Raw genomic sequence first — 25,591 nt, 5'->3', positions numbered from 1 at the left:
ATGCAGCCCCCGACAGGTTACCCCACAAAGCATAGTGCTGCTGGCCATTCACCAGCCACCACACAGCCAACACCAACACCCAGGCTGCCCCCTGCCTCTACTGCTATTAAACGATGCCTGCTTACAAAGCCATGGGACCCCATCCTCCTCGGTCACTATTCAGCAGCAGTGGCCCTTATACTATTGTTTGTCACACGCTACTGAGGTACTCTGTTTCGCTCTTTGAGCATGGGGGAGACCTGATAACCCATCTCCAAAAAATCAAAACAAAACAACAGGAAAAAGTATGTATGGACTACGCATTCTACCTATAGGGGAAGGGTATTTTCAAGATACAACAAAAAACTGAAACACCTGGATATGTTCTGACATTGTTGCTAAACTGGCTAGGATGTTTGGATTGGGCCAAAGCTTTTTTGGATCCTGGAGAAGCAGCAACAAAGCTGGGTTGTCCTTTAGCAGGAAAAATGCTAATCACACAGTACAGTGAGCCACTCTTGTGAATTACTTACATTCCAGTCTATAGTAGCAAAAAAGGGATGCCGTTTAATTTCTTCAACTCCATCAAGGCCAGCACCTGCCAAAACAATGAAAGAGAGACACAGAGGGCGTCATGCTGGATCAGACCAAGCATCCATACAGTCCAGCACTCTGTTCACACAGTGGCCAACTGCTCTCGACCAGGACCCCCAAGCAGGACACGGGTGCAACAGCACACTCCTGCCCATGTTCCCCACAACTGGTGTACATAAGCATACCACCTCTGAAACTGGAGGTAGCTCATAGCCATCAGGACTAGTAGCCACTGATAGCCTTCTGCTTAGTCTGTTGTGCTTGTTGATTTCTTTTCAGGATATACTGTGTCATGATCTTGCTAACATTAGTTTTCACTGGTCCCATCACCTTTACGAGGGGGTATACAGGTTCAGCAGGCCTTTCTGGAGATCCTAGTTCCTCTTCTTCCAAATATCGCATATCAGCCCATATTGGAAATTTTAATCTGCTGGCACTTGCAGTGATCTCTTTGGCCACTGGGTCACGTTGCACAAGTTTATTATCCTGGCGAGTAAATTCTGCTATACCCAGACCTCTCTGTGAGCCTTTCTCCCCTCCATTGGAGCCATTTCCAACTCCCCTCCCACTGGTTTGATCGTTTTTCTGGTGGATTCGGGCACGGTCCTCTACAGACCCGGGTGCTTCTCTCTTAGCCAACGGGCTTGCACATTCTGCTTGCCTGATTATCAAATGTTCTCTCAAAGACGTCAGATGCCTCAGGATATCTTTCTGTGCTCCTAGGTCCAACGCACAGAAAGAGTCCAAAAGAGCTATCTCCTCATTAGCATAGGGTTCATCATCCTTATAGCATCTGTGCCACTGATCCCATGCTGTTTTTTGATCAGCTTGGCCTTTACGAGTAGGAGCCCTTTCGTGGGCCATGTGAAAAATGGGAATTCCACAGGCCGCCACTGGATCTGTGGAGTTATTCAAGTTTATTGAGTTGTTGGTCTGCTTCTTTCCATAGTGCTCCGGGTGTTTTATATTATATCCTCTTGAGTCCAGCAGTGATTCTTGGTTTTTTGGAGACACCCTTATACTGCTATAAATGGGACTTTCATTACTATCTGAGAACTTCTGGGTGTTTATACCTTTATGGCTAAAGAGAGTTCCGTCTGTGGTATCAAAGTCAATTAAATTTGTAGTGGCACATGTCTCCTTCTCATAGGTGTTTTTTGGGTATAAAGAACTGGAAAGACCTAAAGCCAGAGATGTAAGGTTTTCAAAAAATCTTGAGAAAAAAATGCCCCTCCCAGCAAAAGCTTCTCTGCTGTCATATACAGTTTTGGCCTTGCCCCACTCATTGAAGGTAACCACAGCACGAGCATGTGTATAATTATAGTATAAGTATTCCACATGGACAATATTATTTAAAGTAACCAGCCCTGGGAAAACTGCATCCAAGATTATTTTTAAGTGCCATTTGCGTTCGTGCTGGGTTAAAAAACCTGCAGGCTTAGGATAATTCACTAATACCAACTTCTGGCGATTCAATATTAAGTTCGAACTGGAGTATTTTACGTTTTTCGTCTGGTGGAGCTTCTTTTTCTGTGGGGCTAGTGTCCAAGGATCCTGCGTATCAGAAACTTGGATCTGATTCTGTACTGATGTTAGTGGGATGGGCTGTAGGGGGGTATCAAATATAATTTCAGATTGGAGCTTGCCAGTATCACCAATAGTTTCCTTGTTCTTGGTTTCCTTAACTTTTGAATCTGCTTTCTGCTTGGGACTTTTGTCAAGCAGTTTAAAAAGTTTCTTGAATTCCATTTTCTTGTATCTTACAGAGTTAGCATTTTTCACATTTTTGGTCTTTTTTAGATTACTGCCCCCTTTCTTCTTGGCCAATCTCCTGCCCACCTTCCTATTTGGCATAGTAGAATTGTTTGTTTGTGCTTCAGTTTTACGCATCTCCATTTCTGAAACCACTCCTCCAAGGATATACTATATTTCAAAGGCCAAGTACAGCAAAATCAAAAGATCATATATTCCTCAAAAGCCAGCTCCCACATAGGCATGAAATTGACACTCACATCCATAAGATGCAAGCAACATTTACGTTCAGTGCTCATTCACTGGCGAATGATGAATCGGCAGTGGGGAAGCCGTATCTGATCACTGTATCATCAAATGTGGCTAACATCAAATAGACTGCGGAAGCAGCTGTCACATTTTACAAAACCGTTTGTTCACAAGGCCTTTAACAAAACAGTCTCTTTGTTTTCCAGAAAGTATAAACCTTCCAAAGGAAAAAGACCACTATTCTGAGGAACTTAGGGTGCTTCCAGGAGATGCTTTTAGCATACAATAACCCTACCCCTTTCACAAAATTTTACGGGAGGTCCAGATGATGACATCTTCCATTTGTAACCCTCCCTCCTGAATGTCCCTGCTGCTTCTCCTGTCTGTTTTCTTATTACAGAACATCTATTAAGAAGAGTAAGCCAGAATAGTTGCACAATGTCCTTTGATTGGTAGTGCTAGGAACCATCTACCTGGAAGCAGCCCTGATGCCTACTGCAAGGGGCTAGGTGCATTTACATGCCACCGTTCCTAAGAAGAAAGCTGATGGTCCGCAGCTTTGTTCTTAGGAATCTTTGAACACCTTTGATGTTCAGTGTGCATTCGACCCTTTGGGATAGACATATAGCAGGGTTGGTTGACATGACCACTGTGATCACAACTGGGTGCATCTTTCTTGCATGGATTTTTCACCATGGGTGATTCTAGAGGAAGGGGGTCTGAGTGCTAACAGCCAGAAGGCATTGTGCAGTTATTTCACTTCCCCCCACCCCTGCAAATTTTCAAAAGAAAGAAATAAGACAGAATAATACAAGTGGATAACAATGTGATCTGGACCCACTGAACAATTTAATGATGGCATGCGAAAAGTCTTGTCTGGAAATAAACTGGTTGTCAAAATTGTATGCCTTAGGTACAACCTACCATTTTGCTTGCCATCACAAAAAAAGAAATAAACCCATTCTCCTAAGGCAGGGGTGGGGACATGTGGCCCTCCAGAAGTTGCAACTCCCATAATACTTCACCATTCATTATACTTGCTAAGGCTGATGGGAGTTGCAGTCCAACAACATCTGGAGGAACACAGGTTACCCACTTCTGTCCTAATGGGAGACTAATTCCTAGCCTCCAATGCCTATGTTCCAGGGCCAAGCCCAGATGAACACTGGCTCTTACTAAGCCTTGAGGTTACATCATACATTAAAATAACTCAAAATAGAAAGAAACTTTACTGGTTATATTCAGCGAGAGGGTCTGGGGGTTGTTGTGTGTTGTTGTTTTAAAGCAACCAGCACATCCTTAGAACAATGGGGAGCAAATATCAAGATAACTTTGACTCAGGAAATGGTGAAACAATGGTTGTCCCAAGGGGCTGTCACTGACATGAATAGCACAGGGCATTTATTTTAAGCTGTGGCAGTGTACATCAGGGTTTTGAGAAATGAAAAGAATAGGGTGAGTATCTTTCTTCTCTGCCCCTCACTTCTGTTTCCTGCTAACATAATTGACACCCTCACTGACTGTCATGAACTACTCTAGTTTTAAGTGAACTTCATGCTGAGTTCCAATCAGAATAATTCCTGGGAAGACTATTAGTTCACATTTTATGTATGAATTTGAAAAGGCCACATTGCTAATTAGAACAAATGGTTTTCTGTAGAATTTGTAGTTATGCTAGTAGGAAGGCAAAGAATGTTGGCACAAACAGTTTTGTTAAGTTGCAATTGTTAAGTTGCCTACGCAGTAAATCAAAGCAAGCATTTGACCAACATCATGGTTCCTTCTTTAATTTATCATAATTTAATTCTGAATGCCAGGCTCTGACCCCAATTCTACTTTATAACTAGTCTAAAGGCTAAATTAGATGCAATATCAGTCACATTCATAGTGATAGCATGAACGGCTTTAAAAGTAAGTAGATAGCATTTTCAGGGGCCTAGCCCAGAGTAGGACCCCAGCATGGGGTGTAGGGAGGCTTTAATCCTTTGTTCTCACTGCAGTTCCAATCTGGATTGGGGTTCTGGACCTGCTATTTGCATTGGAGATCCAAGAGTTCTCCTCCTCCTTCTCAGATACATGCCATTAGGAAATGCAAGATCTATAGTTCAGCCAGATGGCTATGAAATTAGGCTGCCAAGAATCCTGTTAACAGCTGTCTGTCAAAATACTAATACAATGACTGGTTGGTGTTCGATCAAAGTTTGCTATGTAGTAGGCCTTCATCATGGCACCTCCAGTGATTGAGCAGCAAAGGATACAAGCCAGTGGAAACCATCTTTCCTCTTGGATTTCCTTTTTGGCTCAGACTGAATCAAATTATTTACTATGTTTAGCTGTGCATGTTTCTTTTAATTCCAAGCCAGAAATCTGGCAATAGACCTTAGATGCAGTAGCACATTTTTACATCTATCTGCACTTACACTATCCTTTGTCAGATTCTCTAAAAGAAATTTAATTAGATGTCAACATCTCCCAGGATGTTACTATCAGTTAACTCTTACTCAGCCAGGGCTAATTAGCTAGCATGGAATAGACCTTTGGATGGGATCTAGTCCATTAATCTGTCAGATTTTGCTCCAGGTTTTCTGCCAATGTTATCCTAGTCCCCTCTCCACTCATTTCAGCACTTCCAGTTTCCTGGAAAACCAGGGAGTTCATTTGGCTCTACTCAGTGAGAGAGGACAATCAGGAACAATTTTGTCAACTGTCTGGGCCAGTTTCCCATTCCAGAGGTTCACAAAATTGCCTGCTGTTACAGGAAAATCCTTAAGAGTTGTCAAAAAACCAACCACCACCATTCAGATCCATCAGCCTCCTGGGGCAGACCATCTTAATCAATCTCCCACCACTGCAGAGGCTCTGAGTCCCAGTAAGTCTAAGCTCTGCTGGATAGTGATCTATCCACGACAACAGAACCAAAGGAAGCTTTCCTCAGAACAGGGGACAGCATTCCACCGTAAAGCAAGCTAAGCCTCATGTGGGACAGAATGGTGGGTTGTGGAAGTTCTATTGCCTCTTCACATGCTTCAGGCTATGGTCGGAGGGATGGGAACCCACCAGTAGCAGCTAGGAGCATATATCTATGTTTGCAAAACTCAAGCTTCATTTATCCTAATGCAGCAGAAGACAGGAAAAAATGGCCTTTGTGGATCTATTCCAACATTCTTTTTCTTACAGTGGCCAGCCAAATGACACTGGAAGATCACAAGCTGGTCCCAAAGTTGAGTGCCTTCTTCAATTTGTCTCTAGCAACTGGTACTCATAGGTATCCTGGCTCAGAAGCGGAAGGTTATACTTAGCTACCATTGCTATTAAACATATTCTCCACCAATCTGTGTAATCATTTTTAAAAGCCCTAAACACATCATTAATTAATGCTTGACTACCTTGCAGCTCTTCAAGCCTAATTACATTGTTTAGCTGCTTTATGTGCGTGAGAACAAATAAAAATTAACTGCCAAGGAAAACAAACTACAGTTTAACATTTGACTTAGAATGTATCACCACATTATGCAGAACAAAATACAATAAATGCCCGTACCTAATCGGTTGGATGGATTTCTCTTGAAAAGGGCTCGCAGCAAACTCTGAGCTTCTATGCTCAAAAACTGTGGCATTCCTAACTTGGCTCTGAAAGGACAGAACATTTGAATGCAAGAGTGAAAAAGCTCTTTCTGAAATTTCTAAAATAAATAAATAAATAAATAAATGACACACATATTTAGTGGTGGAAATTAATGCCGTAGTGCAAAGAAATATCTATGGCTCTCAAAGGAATGTTATATCATATTACATATAGACTGTTCTGCGACACTGTTTCTTTCACTTTTTGTGCAAAACCTTCACAGTGTTTATGTCATTCTTCCTCACAAAAGGCTATGTAAAGAAAGTCATAATTATTCCCATTTGACAGAAAGAATGGTAAGAACATGACTTCGCATGGCAAGGCAGAGAGTTCCTGAATGGAGTAACATTTGAACCATGATTTCCAACCCTCTGCAAATCTAACATGTAGAGTAGACTTATCCCAAGATGCTCCCGGAGAGAGTGGCATGGGGGTGTTGGATATGGGCCTCCCAGAGAAGGAGTACTGCGGCAAGAGGCCTCCTAGTTGTGCCAGCAGAAAGCTTCAATGTCATCACTCTCTGCTGTCACAACTCCAGTGATAATAGGTGGTGAAAAGAGCCAGTGTGGTATAGTGATGTACTTCAGCCATGAAGCTCACTGGGCGACTTTGGGCCAGTCTCGAATTCTCAGCCTATCTACGTCACAGGGTTGTTGTGAGGATAAAACAGAGAGAACGAGGAAGACCATGTCAGCCATCCTGGGTGGTAGAGTTCAATAAGAGTGGAAATGGGGAGGAAGGACCCAGCAAGAATTCAGTTACTATAGAGACATGCATGCAAACATACATGTGGTTTACTGCATGTACGCACACATAGTTATACACACATACATGTACCAGTTATTAGCATTGTCAAAGTTGACAGCTCTGACTGTTTGCTAGGTGGGGAGATATGTGTAACCCACTGTTGTATGTAGATCTCTGCACTGGAGCTTGTGTGAATCAAATTCCATACAGAATATGTGTCTGACTTTGGTTTTATAGAGAGAAATCTACTTAGTCCGAATCTTTTATTCTGAGTAAAAGATCACAAAAAAGCCAGAGCTTGCTACTCACTTGAGAATGAGAGCCATTGTCTCCTTTCTATCTTTCCCCTGGAATGGTAATGACCCCGTCAACATTTCAAACTGTAAATGAAGAACAAGAGAGTAAATCTAATAAGAAGAACCAAAGATCATAAATATGCCATGTATGTATTCTGATGTTTTGTTCTAATCATGTTTGCTGTTCTGTTCATTCCCAGTTCAAATGAGCACTTCACTAAACATACAAGCATCCATATGAGCAAAAGGAGAGGACTGTCACCTCCCCAATTTGCAGGCCTCCTAGAAGCATCTGGTGGTCCACTGGTAGAAACAGGATGCTGGATTACATGCACTTTTATTGTGAATTAGCAGGACACTTCTTATGTTCTTATAATGATTTAGAACAGTGTTCCACAATATGGGGCCCTCCAGATGTGTTGGACTACAATACCTGTCAGTTGCCATGATGGCTGGGGATGATGGAGTTGTAGTCTAACATATCTAGAGGGTGCCAAGGTAGGGAATGCTGATTTAGAATAAGAAGCATATGGTGGACCCAAAGATGTGACACATAATCCAATGGGAGCAACTTCTGAACAAGTCCCACTGAAATGAGCAGGAACTGTCCCCAAGCTACATAGATCCCATCACTTCCAAAGGGCCACCTACAAGAGATGTCCTTCGTAATGTCACTGGTGAAATTAACACATGACAAAAACAGAAAACTGTTAGAGCAAATAATGTTTACATTGGGAAGGGAAGAAATTACTAACGTTAAATGAGCTGTGTGGCTACCCTGGATAAAGGTGATTTGGTGAACTCTTTTCATTAGAAATAATAACTGTCAATATTTTAATTGAGTGTTAAGAGTTCAGGGAATATAAGACTACCACCAACTATTAGGTGGGAAGCTTAGTATTATTAAGTGGGAAGCCTAGGTGGGAATCTTCCAATACTTCATGTCTTGAGTGCCATTTTGGGGGTGGGGGGTGGGGAAGGCAGGGTATAAAACAAACAAACAAACACTCTAGGCTAATACTGTACATGTGTGCATGCTAGGAGCAGATAAACAAAAATGAAGCTTCTAGTTTAGTTAAAACTCTTGAAACACCCAAATATGGTCACTGACTGAAACAGAATCATGCCTTGAAGGAGCTGTCTGTCTGTCTGTCTGTCCCAGAACAGATTTTCTTGAGTTATTGTATGAGCTGCTTTTTAAAAAAATATAGCCACATGTAACTCTTTTGACATATTATTTCTCAAGACCTATGTAGCTGCAGGGGTACGCTCTTGTGGCTGTTCCAGTTCATTTCAAAGGGACTTCTGCAGGCATGCAGAACTGGCTCAAGACATTTTGCTGCCTGAGGCAAGGGACAAGATGGAACCCTGTCCCATTTCACATAGAAAAGTCAACTGAACTGCCAATCCCCAGTACTGAATCTTATTTCAGTACTGGGGATTGGACACCTGCTTGTTTCCACTGCACCTGAAAAGAAAAAGCTAGCTTAGGGGGCATAGGGCAGGCTGTTTTGCACACAGCTCTCTCCCCCAACACCTTTCTGCCGCCTCCCAGCAACTGCCACCTGAGCTGACTGCTCCATGCTGCCTAACGGCAGGGCCGGCCCTAGTGACATGTCTTCACATGTCCACTATGTTCTTCTAGTTCTAAATTAGCCTTCACAAAGGAAGATAGTTCCTCCCTCCTTTCTCAAGTTACCTAGTTTGCTGGATAGAGGTCTAAGCATTATCAGTGCCATGCTAACATCTGCTGTGCTTTGATTAAAACAAATTATAATTAGATACTAAATCTAATTTAAATAGCTCAGAGTATCTCTTTTGGTTCCATTTTGGTAAATGAAAGTAATAAAGGAGAAAATATATCCCCCAAGGAACAGTTGTTCTACATTTGCTTTGACAGATAAATGGCTTTTTAAAAAGCTGTACAAAATTCTAAATGCTTAGCAAGAAGCATCACATCAGCTCCAAAGGAATTGTTATTTTTCTTATTGAAATGAATGGAAATGAGCTCAAGATGTTATTTATTCAGTACAGCAAATGTTCCCAATCCAATGCTGAATCTGCTGCTACTGAAATAGAATGGCCTGATCCAGGCGTATTGGGAAGCCATGTGAACCGCCCAGAGAGCTTTGGCTATGGGCGGTATAAAAATGTAATAAATAAATAAATAAATAAATAAATGGTTTCCTGCTGGGTGAACAAGCCTACACAAGGCTCCCCTTGCCAGTTTTCCACACCAGAGAGGAAGTTATTGAAAGCTTATGCTCTCTCCCTTTTAAACTAACCCCCGTTCCCTCTGACATCTAAACTGTGGTAAAGAAAAGAGGTGAAAGTTGGAGTTAAAGAGCAACATGCTTCCAAATTTTTTTTCAGAGAAGTAACACTCATGTTTTGAAGCAAACAGTGACTGGACTACAGAAGAGAAAAGAAAATGTTTGAGTGCTAGCTAATACTTTGAACCGATGAAAATTCACAAAGAGGAAAGAAAGACAACATGGTGGAGTTTGACCTGCACAAGTCTTTTTGCAGAAGATGTTTTGGCTAAAGAAATCCATTTCTCAAAAGGATGTGCAATTCCATCGTTCACTGCCAGATAGAGGTGTTTACCAGCAAAGCATGACTCTCACCTGACAGTGCAGGACGCCTACAGGATGCTTGGAAAATATAATCATTTTCTAGGAATACTGAAGCTTATCACAAAAGGGCTACAGAACAATGAAATTAAATCTTGTGTGTTGAACAGAAACTATATAATAATTAGCTGGAGGTATCATTTGCTAAAGACAGATTATTCTAGCTGTTCTGAGCACCCTAAATTCCCATTAGAAGTTTTAAACTATATCACTAAATGGTAACAAATGCTGTATTTAAAAAACCCCTTGGACAGAGTGGGCAGAATAGTATCTTTAAACATTAAATATGACATATTCCCCCTTCTTTTTAGTACTTTCCTCTTGTGTCCAGATAATCTAAAAGTAATGGTTGTGGTATATTTAATTTGATGCCAGATAATGTCTGACACTTTCTAAAGTTGCTTGGATATAAAACTTCTGACTGATACTTTTTAAGGCCACTCTACTCTGTTGCTTGAGGCTGAGGATGATGGAGTGATTGGCAGATCCATCAGGATTCACATGGGAGGGAAAAAGGTTCTGCTCAGGAAAAAAAAATACAATAGTGCACACAAAATGCACAGCAACCTACAGGTGACTCGGCAGAGCACAATATCCTTAAAAAAGGGGAGACAAAAAAGAGTATTTCATGACTTGCCTAAGAAAGAAAGAAGCCCAGAGAGGAAAAGTCAATGTTTCAGGCCCTACAGAGAACATTTGTTACAGCCTCGTTGTTACTTGCAGCTCAGAACCCCCCAAACAGCACCAGCCAATTAACCTGCTTTCTCCTCCAATTTCAGCAACAGATCAGCTTATGTGGCAAAGGCCAGCCTGAATAAAAACACCTTTGCCTGCTGGTGGGAGGACAACAGAGTGGGGGCCAACCTAGCCTCCCTGGCAGGAAGTTCCAGAGCCTGGAATCAACTATCAAGAAGGCCCTGTCGTGCCTCCTCGCCAAAGATGCTTCTGATGATGGTGGGACCAAGAGACGGGCCTCCCCTGAAGATCTTAAAATGCGGGCAGGCTCATACGGGAGAAGGCGACCTTTCAAGTAGTCCATTCCCAAGCCATACAGGTTTAGATAAGTCATAACCAGTGCTTTGAATTGTGCCTGCAAAGAGACCAGTAGCCCATGAAGTTGTTGTAACAATGAAGCCACATACTGGACCAGCTGCAAAGATAGGATCCCGTAATCCCTGCAGGTGGACAAGAAGTCAAAGGTAGCCATGGTCACATTTTGGGAGCTAGGGGCAATATCAGCAGACATGAGACTATCAGCGATACCTCTTAACTTGTCCTTGGCGTCCTCCCTAAGGTGCTTCCAGAAGGAGGGCTGCTAAGACATTGTGCAGCTATGCCACCTTTTCCTACTTAATTGATTTTGTTTGTGGAAAGAAAGGAAAAAAGGTAAAGAAGCCTTGCAAAACCATGGGAGGTTTGCAAGGGGAAGATGATGTTGTCTGAACTCCCCATCCAATTCCATGAGTGGGGTCAGGTGACAAACATCTCGCCTGCAAGCAGCCTTTATAGTAGACTCAGGAGCCCTGTTTTCTTCTCCATACAGCCGTGTCTCCATTTCCTTAAACAGGACCTTCCAGTTTCATTATAACTGGACAGCCCCTTCAGGATCCTGAAGAGACCAAGGAAGGGTGACTTAATTTCCTTCTCTTTTGACCTCTCTTTTTGCACTAATTCAGCAGGCTGTAAACCAAGGCTCTCTAGTTCCCTAGCAACAGCATGTTATGAATTACGAGGCTGCGCTTCTCTAATGAATTGTAGCTGCAGCGAAAGCAGAAATCCTTGCCCTCTCCTACTCTGGACTGGATCAGATGTTAAGAAGTATGAGATCATAACAGTTTGGAAGCACGGACAGCCTCAACTGAGGAGGGCACAGCAGGAAACATTGCTGGAACTGCAGAGGAAGAGGGTGGAAAAATTTCAGATAAGAGGAAGGGAACTTCTAACACCAAAGCAGTAGTAGCATTTAATCCTAGCTAAAAGATGGCTACCAATGCCCCACAGATTCCAACAACTAGAACCTTCCAGGCTCCCCACACCCAAGTTATCCTGAGAAGCTCTGACTGTAAACTGCATAATCCATGGTCAATATTAATAATGATGAAAGTAAAGAAGTATATAACAACTACAAAAACCAAGAAAAGGCAGAAGCAACATTATCTTTTAAAATATCCTGGCAAATCTAAAAAAAAAAAAAAGCATATTGATGCTGGACATACTGATTTGGGGAGGGTATTCCAGAGTCATGGCATCACCACAGAAAAGGCCCTGTAGATACATAACATACTCTCCGTTATCTCACTAAGTGACTCTTCCTTATTCTACTCCAAGTCATTGAGCTTCATCAGATAGGGGGAAATCACACCTCCCTACCGTCACTTCTCCACTCTTGCTTTTGTTGCTCAATACTTCCTCTTTCTCAGAGAGGAAAGAGGAAGTAAACAACATGCACTTGGCCCAGTCAGTGGGCCATTTCTGTCGTGCCATTTCTCCTGCACGCAGCAGGAGACAGTGGCAAGTTCTGTCTCTAAAAATAATTTGGATTTACCAGGGTCTTTTTTTGTCATGGGAAGAAGACTAGAAGGAGCGGGAGATGCATAGGAGGTGAACAACACTGTGAATAGGACCTGCAAAAATTTGTGAGTGCCCAGTAATGAACATGCAATAAAACTCTCATCTGATGACACTCATTGTCTGTTACTGACTTATTGGATTCTTATTTTGTCCATTCACTATAATATCCTTTGGGCAGTGACCATGCCACATATGTGTTCTGCATAGCACCTGGCTTACTGCTATTGCTAAATAAACCTGTATTGGTGGTAATAGTAGCAGCAGCAATATGGAAAGGATCAAGATGCATTTACCTCTGAGGAAGATGTCGCTTTTGTTTGTTTAATAGAATCATATATTCCTTGGAATTCATTATATGCTTTAACTCTCTCTACATTACATTTTAAGAGAAAGGAGGGCTGACATATGGAAGCATTCCTGTGTTACATAAACATAACACAGGAAGTGGCCCTGAAATCATACTGCTGATTCTTACTTTACATTTTGTTCTCAGGTGCAGATATAAAAATAGAAAATAAACGTGCATCCCCTCAATGTTTAAGCATGTGAAATGTTGCAAATTTGACACATCTCTCTTAAAAATACCTGAAACCAGGGCCAAGGGAAGTATCAGGCCCCAGGGTAATTGCTACGGCTCTCTCATCACACCATCCTGAATCCACATTAGCAGCTAACCTCATAGTCTCCCTAAATGCAGGCAAGGGTAGCTATGCTTTTCTGACCTTGTTCTGCCCATTTCTTTGGCATGGCAAGAACATGTCTCATAGTAATCACTCACAGCACTTTTCTTAAAAGATGACCAGAATGAGAGAAAGAAAGAAATTAGGGAAAAGCAATGGTTCAGGAGTAGAGCACATGCTTTGTATGCAAAAGGTCCAAGGTTAAATCTCCAGTATCTCCAGTTAAAAGGATCTCTAGGATGGGGAAAGACCTCTGTGTGAGACTTTGCCAGCCACAGCAGCCAGAGAAGGACCATTCTTCTGACTCAGTATAAAATAGTTTCATATGGCTGGATCCAGATATAGCCACACTCCGAGTAGACCCAATGATTTCAATTGGACCTAACTCATAACTAACCTAAGTCACATCAATTTCAATCAGTCCACTGTAAGTATGACTAAGGCTGGATTCAACTCATAGTGATTACAAATGTCGGCAAGAAATGATTTTCACTGCTGATAACTAGGCTGACCATATGAAAAGGAGGACAGGGCTCCTGTATCTTTAACCGTTGTAGAGAAAAGGGATTTTCAGCAGGTGTCATTTGTATGCATACAGCATCTGCTGAAATTCCTTCTTCATCACAATAGTTAAAGCTGCAGGTGCCCTACTCTCTTTTGTATCTGGTCAAGAGGGCAGGGCTCCTGCAGCTTTAACTGTTATGATGAAGACAAAATTTCACCAGGTGCTACATGCATTCAAATGACACTTGCTGAAATTCCCTTTTCTATACAACTTTAAAGATACAGGAGCCCTGTCCTCCTTTTCATATGGTCACCCTATGATGACATGCAAATAGTAGAAAAAAACCTTAGGTCATAAATGTGCAGCTTAGAAGTAGCTTAATAACTGTCTGGTGTGAAACATCAGATTTCACCAGCTGAAGCCAGTCAATCCCAACACAAGAATTCACCCATTACCATTAAGACACCAAAGGACCACCAGTCTGCACTTTGTGTGTGCCCTCGCCGGTTGACCACCTCTGGAGCCATGTACTCTATTGTCCCACAGAATGAATAAGCTCTCTTGTCATGGTCAATGGCTTCCTTGCTCAGGCCAAAATCTAAATAAACACAGATTGAAAACTGAGTATGTGATAGAAGGTTAATTACAGTCACCTTGAATACTTTAATCAAGCACAACAGCATAGGAAACTGTGCAATCCTACATTCAGAAGTAAATATACCACTGAGTTCAATGGGACTTGTTCCCAGGTAAGTGTGTGTAAGGTCTAGGATTGTAGCCTAAGAGTCAGCCCACGTATTCTGTTAAATACACAATGTGTAGTTCTGCTTGTTCTTGAGTTTTTGTTTGTTTGTTTTTACATGTGGGTGGGTGGGGACTGATCCAGCCTGTGACCACAGCACATGGGGAGGGGAGGTTTAATCCTCCCAAACTGCAGTCGCAACAAAGATTTCCCTCCTGTATACCAATTTGGGTTAGACACAACATATCCCATTGGCACCAATTAGAGGGTTTTTCTAACCATAATTGGTGCACAGGCAGTGGGGTTGGGAGTCATTGACTGGATCATAGTTGGGGAGGGAAGAATTAAACCTGTGGGCCCTGGGTGCTACCGTCCCAATCCAGACTGGGGCTACCATACAAACTGTTACATAAGGAAACAGGCGGACAGAGAAAGATGCTATGCATTAAACATTCTATGCAGGGGCAGGCAAACTTAATCTGGTGGGAGCTGGGTGATCCTTCTCAGCTCTCCATGGGTGATATGAGGTCGGGGTGGGGGGCATGGTCACACTTCTGACAATGGGGTGTAGTCATGCCTCCTGACATCATTTGGTTCCTAGCAGCTGCCAGGATCATCCTCCTGACACAGCCATCAGGAACTGGCTTTCCCTGCCCTGTACCTTCTCCCTCTGGGAAGAGGATGGAGGGCAGGCAAAACCTTGGGCTCCTAGCAGCAGCATTGGGAGGATGATTCTCCTGATGTGCCTGCTGGGAACTGGCTTCACCTGCCCTCCTCCTTCTCTTTCTGGTAAGAGGATGAAGGGCAGGTGAAGATGCCCAATCTTCTATTCAAATTCCTTTGCATGCTGCTAACCCTCTATTGGGAGGGGGAACAGCACACAGGGGAATCTGCTTGTTATCTCCAGTCACAGATTGGAGATAAAAAGGGGATTTCTCTCCCCACCCTATCCCCTAGCCAAGCTCCATCCCAGTAGCCTCCAGGCCAGAGAGTGGAGCTTGATGAGGGGGCAGGGGTTGGTGAAAGGCCTGGGCTTGGTGAGGGGAAGTAGGGGACCTCCAGAAGAGCCCAAACCTCTGGGGGCCTGATGGGCCATCTCCACAGGCGGGGTTTGGCCCACAAGCTGGATGTTGCCTTCCCCTGACATAATATTTAGTTTGACCCTAAGGCTGCAATCCTGAACACATTTACTAGGGACTGAGCACTTCTGACTCTGAGTAAACATGCATAGGCTTGTGCTGTAACTGAAGGATAATATTTCTGGATAAGAGTCAAATACCTGATCTAGGTCTAGTTTGTTTATACCATTTATTAGACATTTTCCCCCAGAGAACCATATTCAAGGCATGACCAAAAAGAAGAAAATAAAAACCAGGAACCATATATAAATGCTAGGGGCTAACATTTAAACTTTAGACATTTCTAAAAAGTTAAGGACTCTCAAAATTAGTTATGAGAGCTGTGACCCTGGATGATCTCTATTAGCAGATACAACCATCATGTTAAACTGGGCCTGAGGAAGCACTGCAATGTGGATCCTTTCAGAAACTGGCCAGGCTTGACTTCTGGTGAATCTGCAATGAGACAGAGCTCCCCAATTCAGGAGCAGTCCCCGAGCATACCTATCTTCAGGCCCCTGCTGTCTGAACCTGATGCACAGATCATATTAGGAAGAGGGCACCCTTGGTGGTTCTCAAAGATCATAAGGCAGTGGTGGTGAACATCTTCCAGCCTGAGAAACTCTTGAGAGCCACATTCCAGTGCCAAGCAGGGCTGGAGCAAAAGGAGCAAGGCCAAAACCCCAGGATATTGTAGCTTAAAGTTCTTGCTGCTGGTAACTAACCCTTAGGAGAGCCATTCCAACCTTTTAGAAAGGGGGGGGGGAAACTACAGCAAAGCCAGGAAACCACCCAATGATTGGTCATCAAAGGAAAGGGAGTGGGGTCAGGGGAAGTGAGTATGGCCAACTAGGAAATGCCAGAGGGCCAGATTTGGTCCCCACGTCAGGTTCCCCACCAGTCACAACGGCACACAGAGGAGGTGAGTCTAAATTATGTTTGCCTTAAGCCACTGAAGACTTTATAGACTAAAGCCAAACCCTGAATTGTGTCAAAAGAGAGCAGGAAGTGAGTGCAGAGTCGGACAGTGCCCTGATGCAATGTGCTTCCAATCGTCTATCTCCATCAAGTAGGACCAGTTCCAGGTTTGAGATGGTCATGGGCAAAGCATGTCCTGGTGGGTCCCCTCCACTTTTGGTGGGCCTGCCAGGCTTACCTGGCTGTGGTAGCAGTGCTCCCAACAGTGCTTGGAGGCTCCACCCTTTAAATTTCCCATAATACTTCAGAATGTCACAAAGTCAGAGGCATCATGGGAAATTAAAAGAATGGCTAGATCGCAGTGCCTGGTGCTGCTTGGAGGGTCAGGCCAGGAAAAAAATAATGAATGAGGGCAAGGTAGGCATCAGCAGTGGGGCCCTGGCAGCTGCCCAAGGATGCCAGGAACTGCCGTTGATCACGTTGACCATGCTACCATCATATGGTGGTAGAATACAATGCAGATATAGCTGCAGCAGAAAAATTCTACACACCTGTAATCTTAATGTGCCCTTCTTCATCTAGAAGAATGCTGGAAGACAATACAATGAAAAGTTTAGGGCAAATGTTAAATTTATTAAATCAAAGCAGGCGATGTATCACTGCTGCATAATAGGTCTAATTCAGCATGAAGAAAACCATAGTCCCTTTGTATCTCTCCCACACTTTCTCCCCACCCACTCCTCCGGCATTTTTTCCTATGTATTCCTTCTTATTCATCCACCAGGGAGGGACAGAAGAATAGCTGTGTGGAACCCCCCCCCCCCACTCCAAGATTGTTATTATTTTTAAAAAGAAAATCTTTGAAAAGCTGCAATGGTAACTCTCTCACACACATTGTTGTCTTTCTCAATGAAATATAATTTGAAAGGAAATGATGTTAACGATAGGGGTAGGAGGGAAGGGAATTGTATCTTTAGTTTATGCAATCCTAATAGACACCCAGATGGGTTCGATGGTGGGTGGGCTTGAAGAAAGTGTGGGAAGGAGATTTTGGAGGGGAATTAGATGACACTAGCTGGAATAAATTATGGAACAATAGACCATTTAAATCAATGTCAGCTTCTTTTCGAGAAACTTCTCCGAAAATACTGCATAGATGGTATAGGACGCCAATACAGCTAGCACATATTACTTCAACATATAGCCCCTATATTGGAGAGGCTGCAGGGTAAAAGGCACGTATTTTCATTTATGGTGGACTTTTATTTATTTATTTATTTATTTATTTATTACATTTTTATACCGCCCAATAGCCGAAGCTCTCTGGGCGGTTCACAAAAATTAAAACCATCATAAAACAACCAACAAGTTAAAAATACAAATACAAAATACAATATAAAAAGCACAACCAGGATAAAACCACGCAGCACAATTGATATAAGGTTAAAATACAGAGTTAAAACAGTATAATTTAAATTTGAGTTAAAATTAAGTGTTAAAATACTGAGTAAATAAAAAGGTCTTCAGCTGGCGATGAAAGGAGTACAGTGTAGGAGCCAGGCGGACCTCTCTGGGGAGCTCATTCCACAACCGGGGTGCCACAGCGGCACAATGGACAATGTGTATTGTCCACACATACAGGGATTTTAGAAGTTAGTGCATAAAGAATTGATGGTTATTACTAGAGAAATGATTGTATATGATCTAGAATTATTTTTATTACCAATATACAAAGGATCTAATGTAAGTTTGAAATTAAAGGTTTATTATTATTTTTATTAACTGCCACTCAACAGACAATTACACAGTGGAAAAAACTGCACAATTTGAACTTATCAGCATAGTACTGAAATATAAGGTCAGTGGCAATATCAGAAAAATTAACTCATGATTTGCTTCTAATCCAAGGAAAAACAGAACCACTATCCTTCTATGCTATATGGTGGAGATTCATTCGACCTACATCACAACTGGACCTACAACATTATATGCCCACTTCAGCTTTGACTATTTGGACAGTATAACAACAATGAAGATAATACAGCACACTTATTAATTCATTATTATTATTATTATTATTATTATTATTATTATTATTATTATATCCTTCTTTGATGTTTTTCTTCTTTTCTTTCCTTCTTTGTATAATTTCCCCCCTAAAATCGAATTAATTATATGTAACAGTTGTAAAGTCATCAATTGTTAGGGGACTGATCACTTGTTGGTTATATTAAAATAAAAATTATTTTTAAAAAAAGAATGAAAGGAAATGATGTTCCATAGAACATTTGTAGGCTGGGAACAGACTGCTATGGAGTGCAAATGAATAATGATTTCTGACAGTTGTCACTATAATTATTCAATGACCAGGCACGGGGGCTTATTTTCCTTCCCTACACATGCCATTCCTGTGCTGCCTAATTAGCATAATTACCCTCACAGGGGGCATGTTGTTGTGACGTCCAAACCCCACAAGGGTGGATAGCTGGGGTAGTTTGAAACCCATGGCTTGTTCAAGGGTTGCCGGGTGGTTTGTAAACCACTCCTGCCACCACTCTCACTGGGTTTGGGTAAGTATGCTAATTAGGCAGCTCGTAACCAGCAGACGTAGGAAGGGAAAATAAGCCACCGATTAGATTGTGCAAGCCCATCCAATAATAGTTGTAATACCACTCATGTGTATATAATCCTTGCTTCTCAACAACACTTGACAGATCTTATGATCCTCTTATCTGTGTCTTAACTTGGAAGAGGACAAAGAGAGCACAGCCATAGTCCTCTGTGGAAAACGGAAACTGAATCTACATTGTCATCAATATGTGTATGATACCCAGCTCTACCTTTCCTTTTCATCAAATCCAGGTGAGGCAGTGACTGTTCTGAACCAGTGCCTGGGCATGGTAATGGACTGGATGAGGGCTAGCAAACTGAGACGCAATCCAGGCAAGACGGAGGTACTGTTAGCAGGTGGTTCATTTGTCCGGCGAGGTGATGTTTGCCCTATCCTGGACAGGGTTGCACTCTCCGTAAAGGATTGGGTCCGTAGTTTGGGGGTGCTCTTCGATCCAGAACTGTCACTTGAGGCACAGGTGAACTCAGTGGCAAAGAGCACCTTTTATCAGCTTAGGTTGATATACCAACTACGCCCTTAACTGGACAGAGATAGCCTAGCTACAGTTATCCATGCTCTGATAACCTCTCGCTTGGATTACTGCAATGCGTTATACGTGGGGCTGCCTTTGAAAACGGTCTGGAAGCTTCAGCTGGTACAGAACAGGGCAGCCCATTTACTAACAGGGACTGGCCAGCGAGATCATATTATGCCAGTCCTTTTACAACTTCATTGGCTGCCAGTCCAGGTCCGGGCCCGATTCAAAGTGCTGGTATTGACATTTAAAGCCCTAAACGGTTTGGGGCCAGGTTATGTGAAAGAACGCCTCCTCCCATATGTACCTGCCCGGACCTTAAGATCATCTACAGGGGCCCTTCTCCGTAAGCCCCTGCCAAAGGAAGTGAGGCAGGTGGCTACTAGGAGGAGGGCTTTCTCCGCTGTGGCACCCCAGTTGTGGAATGAGCTCCCCAGAGAGGTCCGCCTGGCGCCTACACTGTACTCCTTTCATCGCCAGCTGGTCAAACTGGTCAGCATGGTGCTGGAAATTTAGGCAAAAGCAGGGACATGAACAAGTGTGGGTTGACAAAGAGAACACCCAGCCTTCCTGTCATGGGCAGATATAAGGCCCAAAGGCTACATCCACTCCACCAAGACTTTTCACCCAGGAAAGCACTTCCCCAGGAGAATGTGGCTGTAGTAGTTGGCCAACCTAGATCCAAGTTTTCCTGAGTAGGCTTAATCTCCAGGAAAAGACAGAAAGACAAAGGTAACTTGCAGGTAAGTAGCTTTTAGCTAGCTTTCATTCACAGGTTGGGGTAATCTCTTTGAATACCTGTCATGGGAATATCCTGCTCCACTGTTGCTCTATATTAAAGGGACTGTGGTCAGGCCACTGAGCTAGGTGGCTTGCAAACTGGCAGGCTGCTCTGTTGCTGAGTCCTTCAGGGAAGCAAGGATGTGTAGGAGAAACCACCAACTTGCTCCATTTGCTTACATTTATGATCTCAACTGTCGGCCTCGATCCCCCTGACTTCCATCCTTTTGTGCCCCTTGTTGCTGCAGTTACCACACATTGTGGCCCGTCAGGCCAATTTCCAGTCACCTTTGGACATCTGGGCTTCACCTGGAGTATAGTGCCAAGACACATAAGCTGGACTACGTTTCCAGCTGCCAGGACTGCACAGCCCACAGCTGCTTCCTTTGCCATCCTCCTCCAGGTGAGCCAGGGAGTGCACCTTTTCAAAGACATCGACTTGCCACTCAGTGGCAGTTTAGGGAAACATAACCAAGGTAAAGTAGATTGGATATGGGCACATGAGCATTAATTTCTCTGCAAAGAATAGCCAAAAGGTGCTTGTAACCTTCACACAATCACATATTAATCTGGAATGGATGCAATATTTGGAGAAGAAAAAGACTTTGTTATATAAAAATGTTACTGTTTGGATTCTGGAGGGAAATACTTCTATCCTGGGGGTGGTCATGTATTATCAAATCAATGGCACTGCCTTGGGTACTTGCATAGCTGCACAGTAAGTCAGCATCTTCATGGCTGACACAGAACAATACTATCTCAGCTCCTGTCCTCTAAAGTCTTTCCTCTACCTGGGAGACACTGATGACATCTTTATCATTTGAGCAGGTGTTTGAGAAGTTCTACCAGGACTTCAATAATGTTCATGCCACTATTAACATCAAGCAAGTCCTGTCCACAGAATAGGGGCAACTACCTAATAGACACAGAGACACCATCTTATGTAAAAACACACCAAAAAACACACTAAAAACAAACAAACTACTGGCCATTACACATACCATTACACATACCATCTAGCTTCACCAGAACACATCACAAAATCCATTATCTACACAGCCAAGTTGTCAAAAATATACTTTACAACAGGCATTTCTCAGACTACAATACCCATTCAACAAAGTAAAAAAAAAAAATCAACATGGTACCCAGAAACAATCTACTACAGAATGGACCTCAAAGAGAAAATAACAGAACACCATGTGTTGTCCTCTATACTTCCCAGCTAAAACCACACAAACATATAACCAATGATTTATACCAGGACTTAGGTTGTAGGCCTATACTTGCTCAAAGAATCTCAAACAGCTATGCACTAGCAACAAGAGGCCACATAACAGAGACATGGATATAGGGACCAGACCCTGCAGCAGACCCAGATGCCAACTATATCCCTGTGTCTATTCTGGCAGAAGTATTGTAGGACCTAATACTGTCATCCACAACATCAGCAGTGTGTTCACCTGCTCATCTTCCAATGTGATATATTAGGGTTACCATATGTAAAGGGGGACAGGGCTCTTGTATCTTTAAGAGCTGTACAGAAAAGGGAATTTCAGCAGGTGTCATTTGTATGCATGCAGCACCTGGTGAAATTCCCTCTTCATCACAAGAGTTAAAGCTGCAGGAGCCCTGCCCTCTTTTTTATCTGGTCATTCTAATATAGCTAGAGTATAACGAGAGTGACCAGATACAAAAGAGGGCAGGGCTACTGCAGCTTTAGCTGTTGTGATGAAGAGGGAATTGCACCAGGTGCTGCATGCATACACATGACACCTCCTGAAATTCCCTTTTCTGTACAACTGTTAAAGATAAGGAGCCCTGTCCTCTTTTTCATATGTTCACCCTATGATATATGCCATCATCAACCAGCAATGCCCTTCTGCATAAGACAAACAGGCCAGCCTATCCACAAAATAATAGACAGACGCAAATCTGAGATCAGAAATGGCAATATTAAAAAACCTGTGGAGGAACACTTTAACCTCCCAGGACACTCTGTCACTAACCTTAAAGCGGCCATCTTGAAACAAAAGAACTTCAAAGAGAGACAGCAGCATAAAATTTCCATTTATTAAGAGGTTAAATCTTATCACCTTGTCTTAATTCAGGATAGAAGTTTCTTATCACACTACACATCGTAATTAGCTCACCAATGCCAGGATACCTGTGTTATCACCAACAGCTGCTTTTGTGAATGGCCACTTTCAGTAACATAATTATCCATGCAGTGTCGTTTCTGCATTTCATTTCTCTCTGATCTCACTATTTATAACCTCCCCCGTCCTCCACAAAACCATTTGCATATATACTTGTAACTCAGGAAAACATTTTGTGCATCTCATGAAGTAGATTGCAGTCTATGAAAAGGTAAGCCAAAATACATTTGTAAGGTACCACCACACTCTTTGTTGTTTACGAGGGAATTGGTGCAGGATCTCACGGGCATTTTGTGTTCAAAACAGAGTAAGTCCATTTAAAATCTTCACACATACATTTCTGCACTAACTTACTTTTCTGGCTTCAAATCCCTGTAAATAATACCAAGTCCATGGAGATGATCTAAAGCCAAGGCCAGCTCAGCTAAGTAGAACTTAACATCTTCCTCTGTAAACATTACCTAGGGAGGAACAGAAAATCAGAGTATTTAATGGGCAAGAGTCGATTTATTTATATGGAGTTCACTAGGAAATATTGACAATACATTGGTCCAACAAATACAGCTAAAAGCAGATTATATCTAGATAGAAAAAGGTTAACAATTCATCCTTTCAAAACCAAAAAGCTGAAAGCTAGAATCAATCAAATCCATTCAGAGACATTTTATCATATATAATAGGGCTGGACAGGGACCCTCTGACCCCCTTTGGAGCCCAATTCCAAACTGGCCCCAATCCACATTGGCCTGCTTTGGACTCAGTCCAACCCACTTCAGATGCAGATCTGAGGTGAGAGCTGGACATCTGAAGCGGGTTGGATTTTGTGGTTTCCTGGGCGCCTGGGAAAGTCAGGTGCAAGGCCAATCTGAAGTCCCTTGGACTCCCCTCCTGCTGACCCCATGAACTATTTTATTGTTTTACTCTGTACAGCACCATGTACATTGTACATTGATGGTGCTATATAAATAAATAAATAATAATAATAATAATAATAATAATAATAATAATAATAATAATAACTAGAAATACCCTTTAAGGCCACCATGGTTTGCAACAGTAAATCTGCAACCATAGAGAGCCCCCATCTTCCTTAAAAATGATGGCTTTCATACAGGACAAACAGCTGCTGGATCGGTCAGGTAAGTCTCGGTGGCTTGGTGAGTTGGGGGTAGTGGCTTACCATTGTCTCAGATCAAGCTGAAGCACTCCAATCTGCTCTGGACCACTTCAAGCTAATCTGGGCCCAATCTGGATTCAGACCGAAGTGGTTTGAATTGGCCCGCTTTGGTATGGGTTTCGGATACAGAACCAAAGTGGTCACAGCCCTAATATCAAATGTGAGGTTGTGCCCCTCTCTTACACAAAAGATTCCAGTTTATCTGTAAATCCAGTGGATAGTATTTCCTTTCCAAATCTTATGAAATATGTTTACTGCTAATGTGTTGCAACTCAAAAACCTTAGCGAGCAAAAAGCAAATAGGGGTGATGCTGTCCCCCGCAGAGTCACAATCTCTAAAATATCCCATAAAATGGACCAGGTTGTACAGTGATTCAAAACACAGTGTTTACTCCCTTCTCCAAAGGGTTGTTTGGTTATTTTAATTTAGGTCAAACCCACCAAATATGCAGAAAAATCTTCTTTGTGGAATAAGTAGCAGGAATAATTTCAAGGAGCTGTGACAAAGAGACCACATTTACTTTTTAAAGTATAAACTTACATTTTGCTCTTTTTCAAACTGTGTTCTTTACAAAGCCATTATTTCTAGGCTTCAAGAGTATTTGTAATGTTCTATTTCCCAATATAATGATGATCTGTGATTAATACTCCCCTCACCCATAAGTGCGGATCTCTGTTGTTTTTCTCATTTCTTAACCATTTCTAAATCCATGTAAGAAGCAGCCAGTAGGGGTCTACTTTAAAACTTAATTTTGAAAGCTTTCTTTCATGCTTAGTCTAGAGTTTCCCAATGGCTACCTTTGCTTCCTTATAAAATGACAAGGACTATATCTGTTTGTTCCGGTGATAATGGTAGGATAGCTGTGTGTTACACTTTCATGACCTCAGTGACAGAGGATATTGAAAGCCACAGGAAGAGAACTGACAGGCGGTTCACCTGCGGTCAAAGAAATTGCTCCCTGGGAGAGACTTTTAAAGCCCATCTGCTCTGAGGCAACGACTACAGCCACTCAGGGTTCACACAGCTGTTCAGGCAGAATTTAGAACTGAGCAGCCATTGTGGTTTACCAAGACAGCAGGCTCTGAAAAGCTGCATGGGCAGGTGATACGGGTGAAAGAAGAACACTGTATTTTTAGCCACAGATGGTGACAGCCTGATGTATTTTGTTCACCTTGTACTGGTGGCTTTAGGTCATCATGTTCTATTTATCTTGGCCACTCTAGAGCAAAGTAGCACTAACTAGATGCTGGACTGACATTTTACTCTCAACCTATGGTTGCTTCTGCCAAGCCATGCAGACAGCTTGTGATGATTTTTACCCTGAAAAGCAGACTATTGATCCATTAAATACATACATACATACATACATACATACATACATACATACATGGAATAGCATATTAGCATTTGGTATACAGGCATTGAAATGTTACTCGCCACAGTATGAATCACCCACATAGGGAAAGGGTTTTCGGCAGCTATCAAAAGCATTGAGTATCATATAAATCAGCCCTGGGGAAGACAGAGTGGGTTTGGATGATCATGCAGGGGGAAGAAGCCATCGAGGAGAAGCCGTTCCCTGCATGTGCTGTATATGCCACTGCCATTTTCATAACCCCCCATGCAATGCGGTTTGGAGCACTATCTAAACCCCACGCAGGACACAATGGGGTGGCTTTGTACCCACCTTACAACCCACGATGTGCAGTAGAGGTTGCAGGGTGGGTACAAAGCCACCCCCACTGCACCCCGCGCTGGGTTCAGACAACATGCCAATCTGTACTGCAGGGGATTATGCAAATGGTGGTGGCGGCACACGCAGCATAGGTGGGGACAGCAGCAATGCACGATTGTCCAAACACACCATAGAGGATACGTTTGCACATCATGATAAGGCACCCTGAAATAAGCCACTGTTG

At 42.7% G+C, this 25,591-nt stretch overlaps 1 protein-coding gene across 1 annotated transcript in view; it reads right to left on the bottom strand.

The window, feature by feature from the left end:
- Positions 1-25,591, bottom strand: part of RPS6KA2 (ribosomal protein S6 kinase A2) — a 148,535-nt gene that overhangs the window by 24,960 nt on the left and 97,984 nt on the right. The window contains exons 6-11 of the mRNA XM_063124454.1: positions 22,849-22,955; positions 16,961-16,998; positions 14,087-14,229; positions 7,256-7,326; positions 6,116-6,204; positions 513-577 (exon numbers count right to left, since the gene is read on the bottom strand). Of these exons, the coding sequence (XP_062980524.1) occupies positions 513-577; positions 6,116-6,204; positions 7,256-7,326; positions 14,087-14,229; positions 16,961-16,998; positions 22,849-22,955 (513 nt within the window). The remainder of the gene's footprint in view (positions 1-512; positions 578-6,115; positions 6,205-7,255; positions 7,327-14,086; positions 14,230-16,960; positions 16,999-22,848; positions 22,956-25,591) is intronic.

Source organism: Elgaria multicarinata, chromosome 4 (assembly GCF_023053635.1).
Source record: "Elgaria multicarinata webbii isolate HBS135686 ecotype San Diego chromosome 4, rElgMul1.1.pri, whole genome shotgun sequence".
NCBI lineage: Eukaryota > Metazoa > Chordata > Lepidosauria > Squamata > Anguidae > Elgaria > Elgaria multicarinata.
Note: the sequence above shows the minus strand (reverse complement) of the source record. Positions and strands in the feature narration are given on the sequence as shown.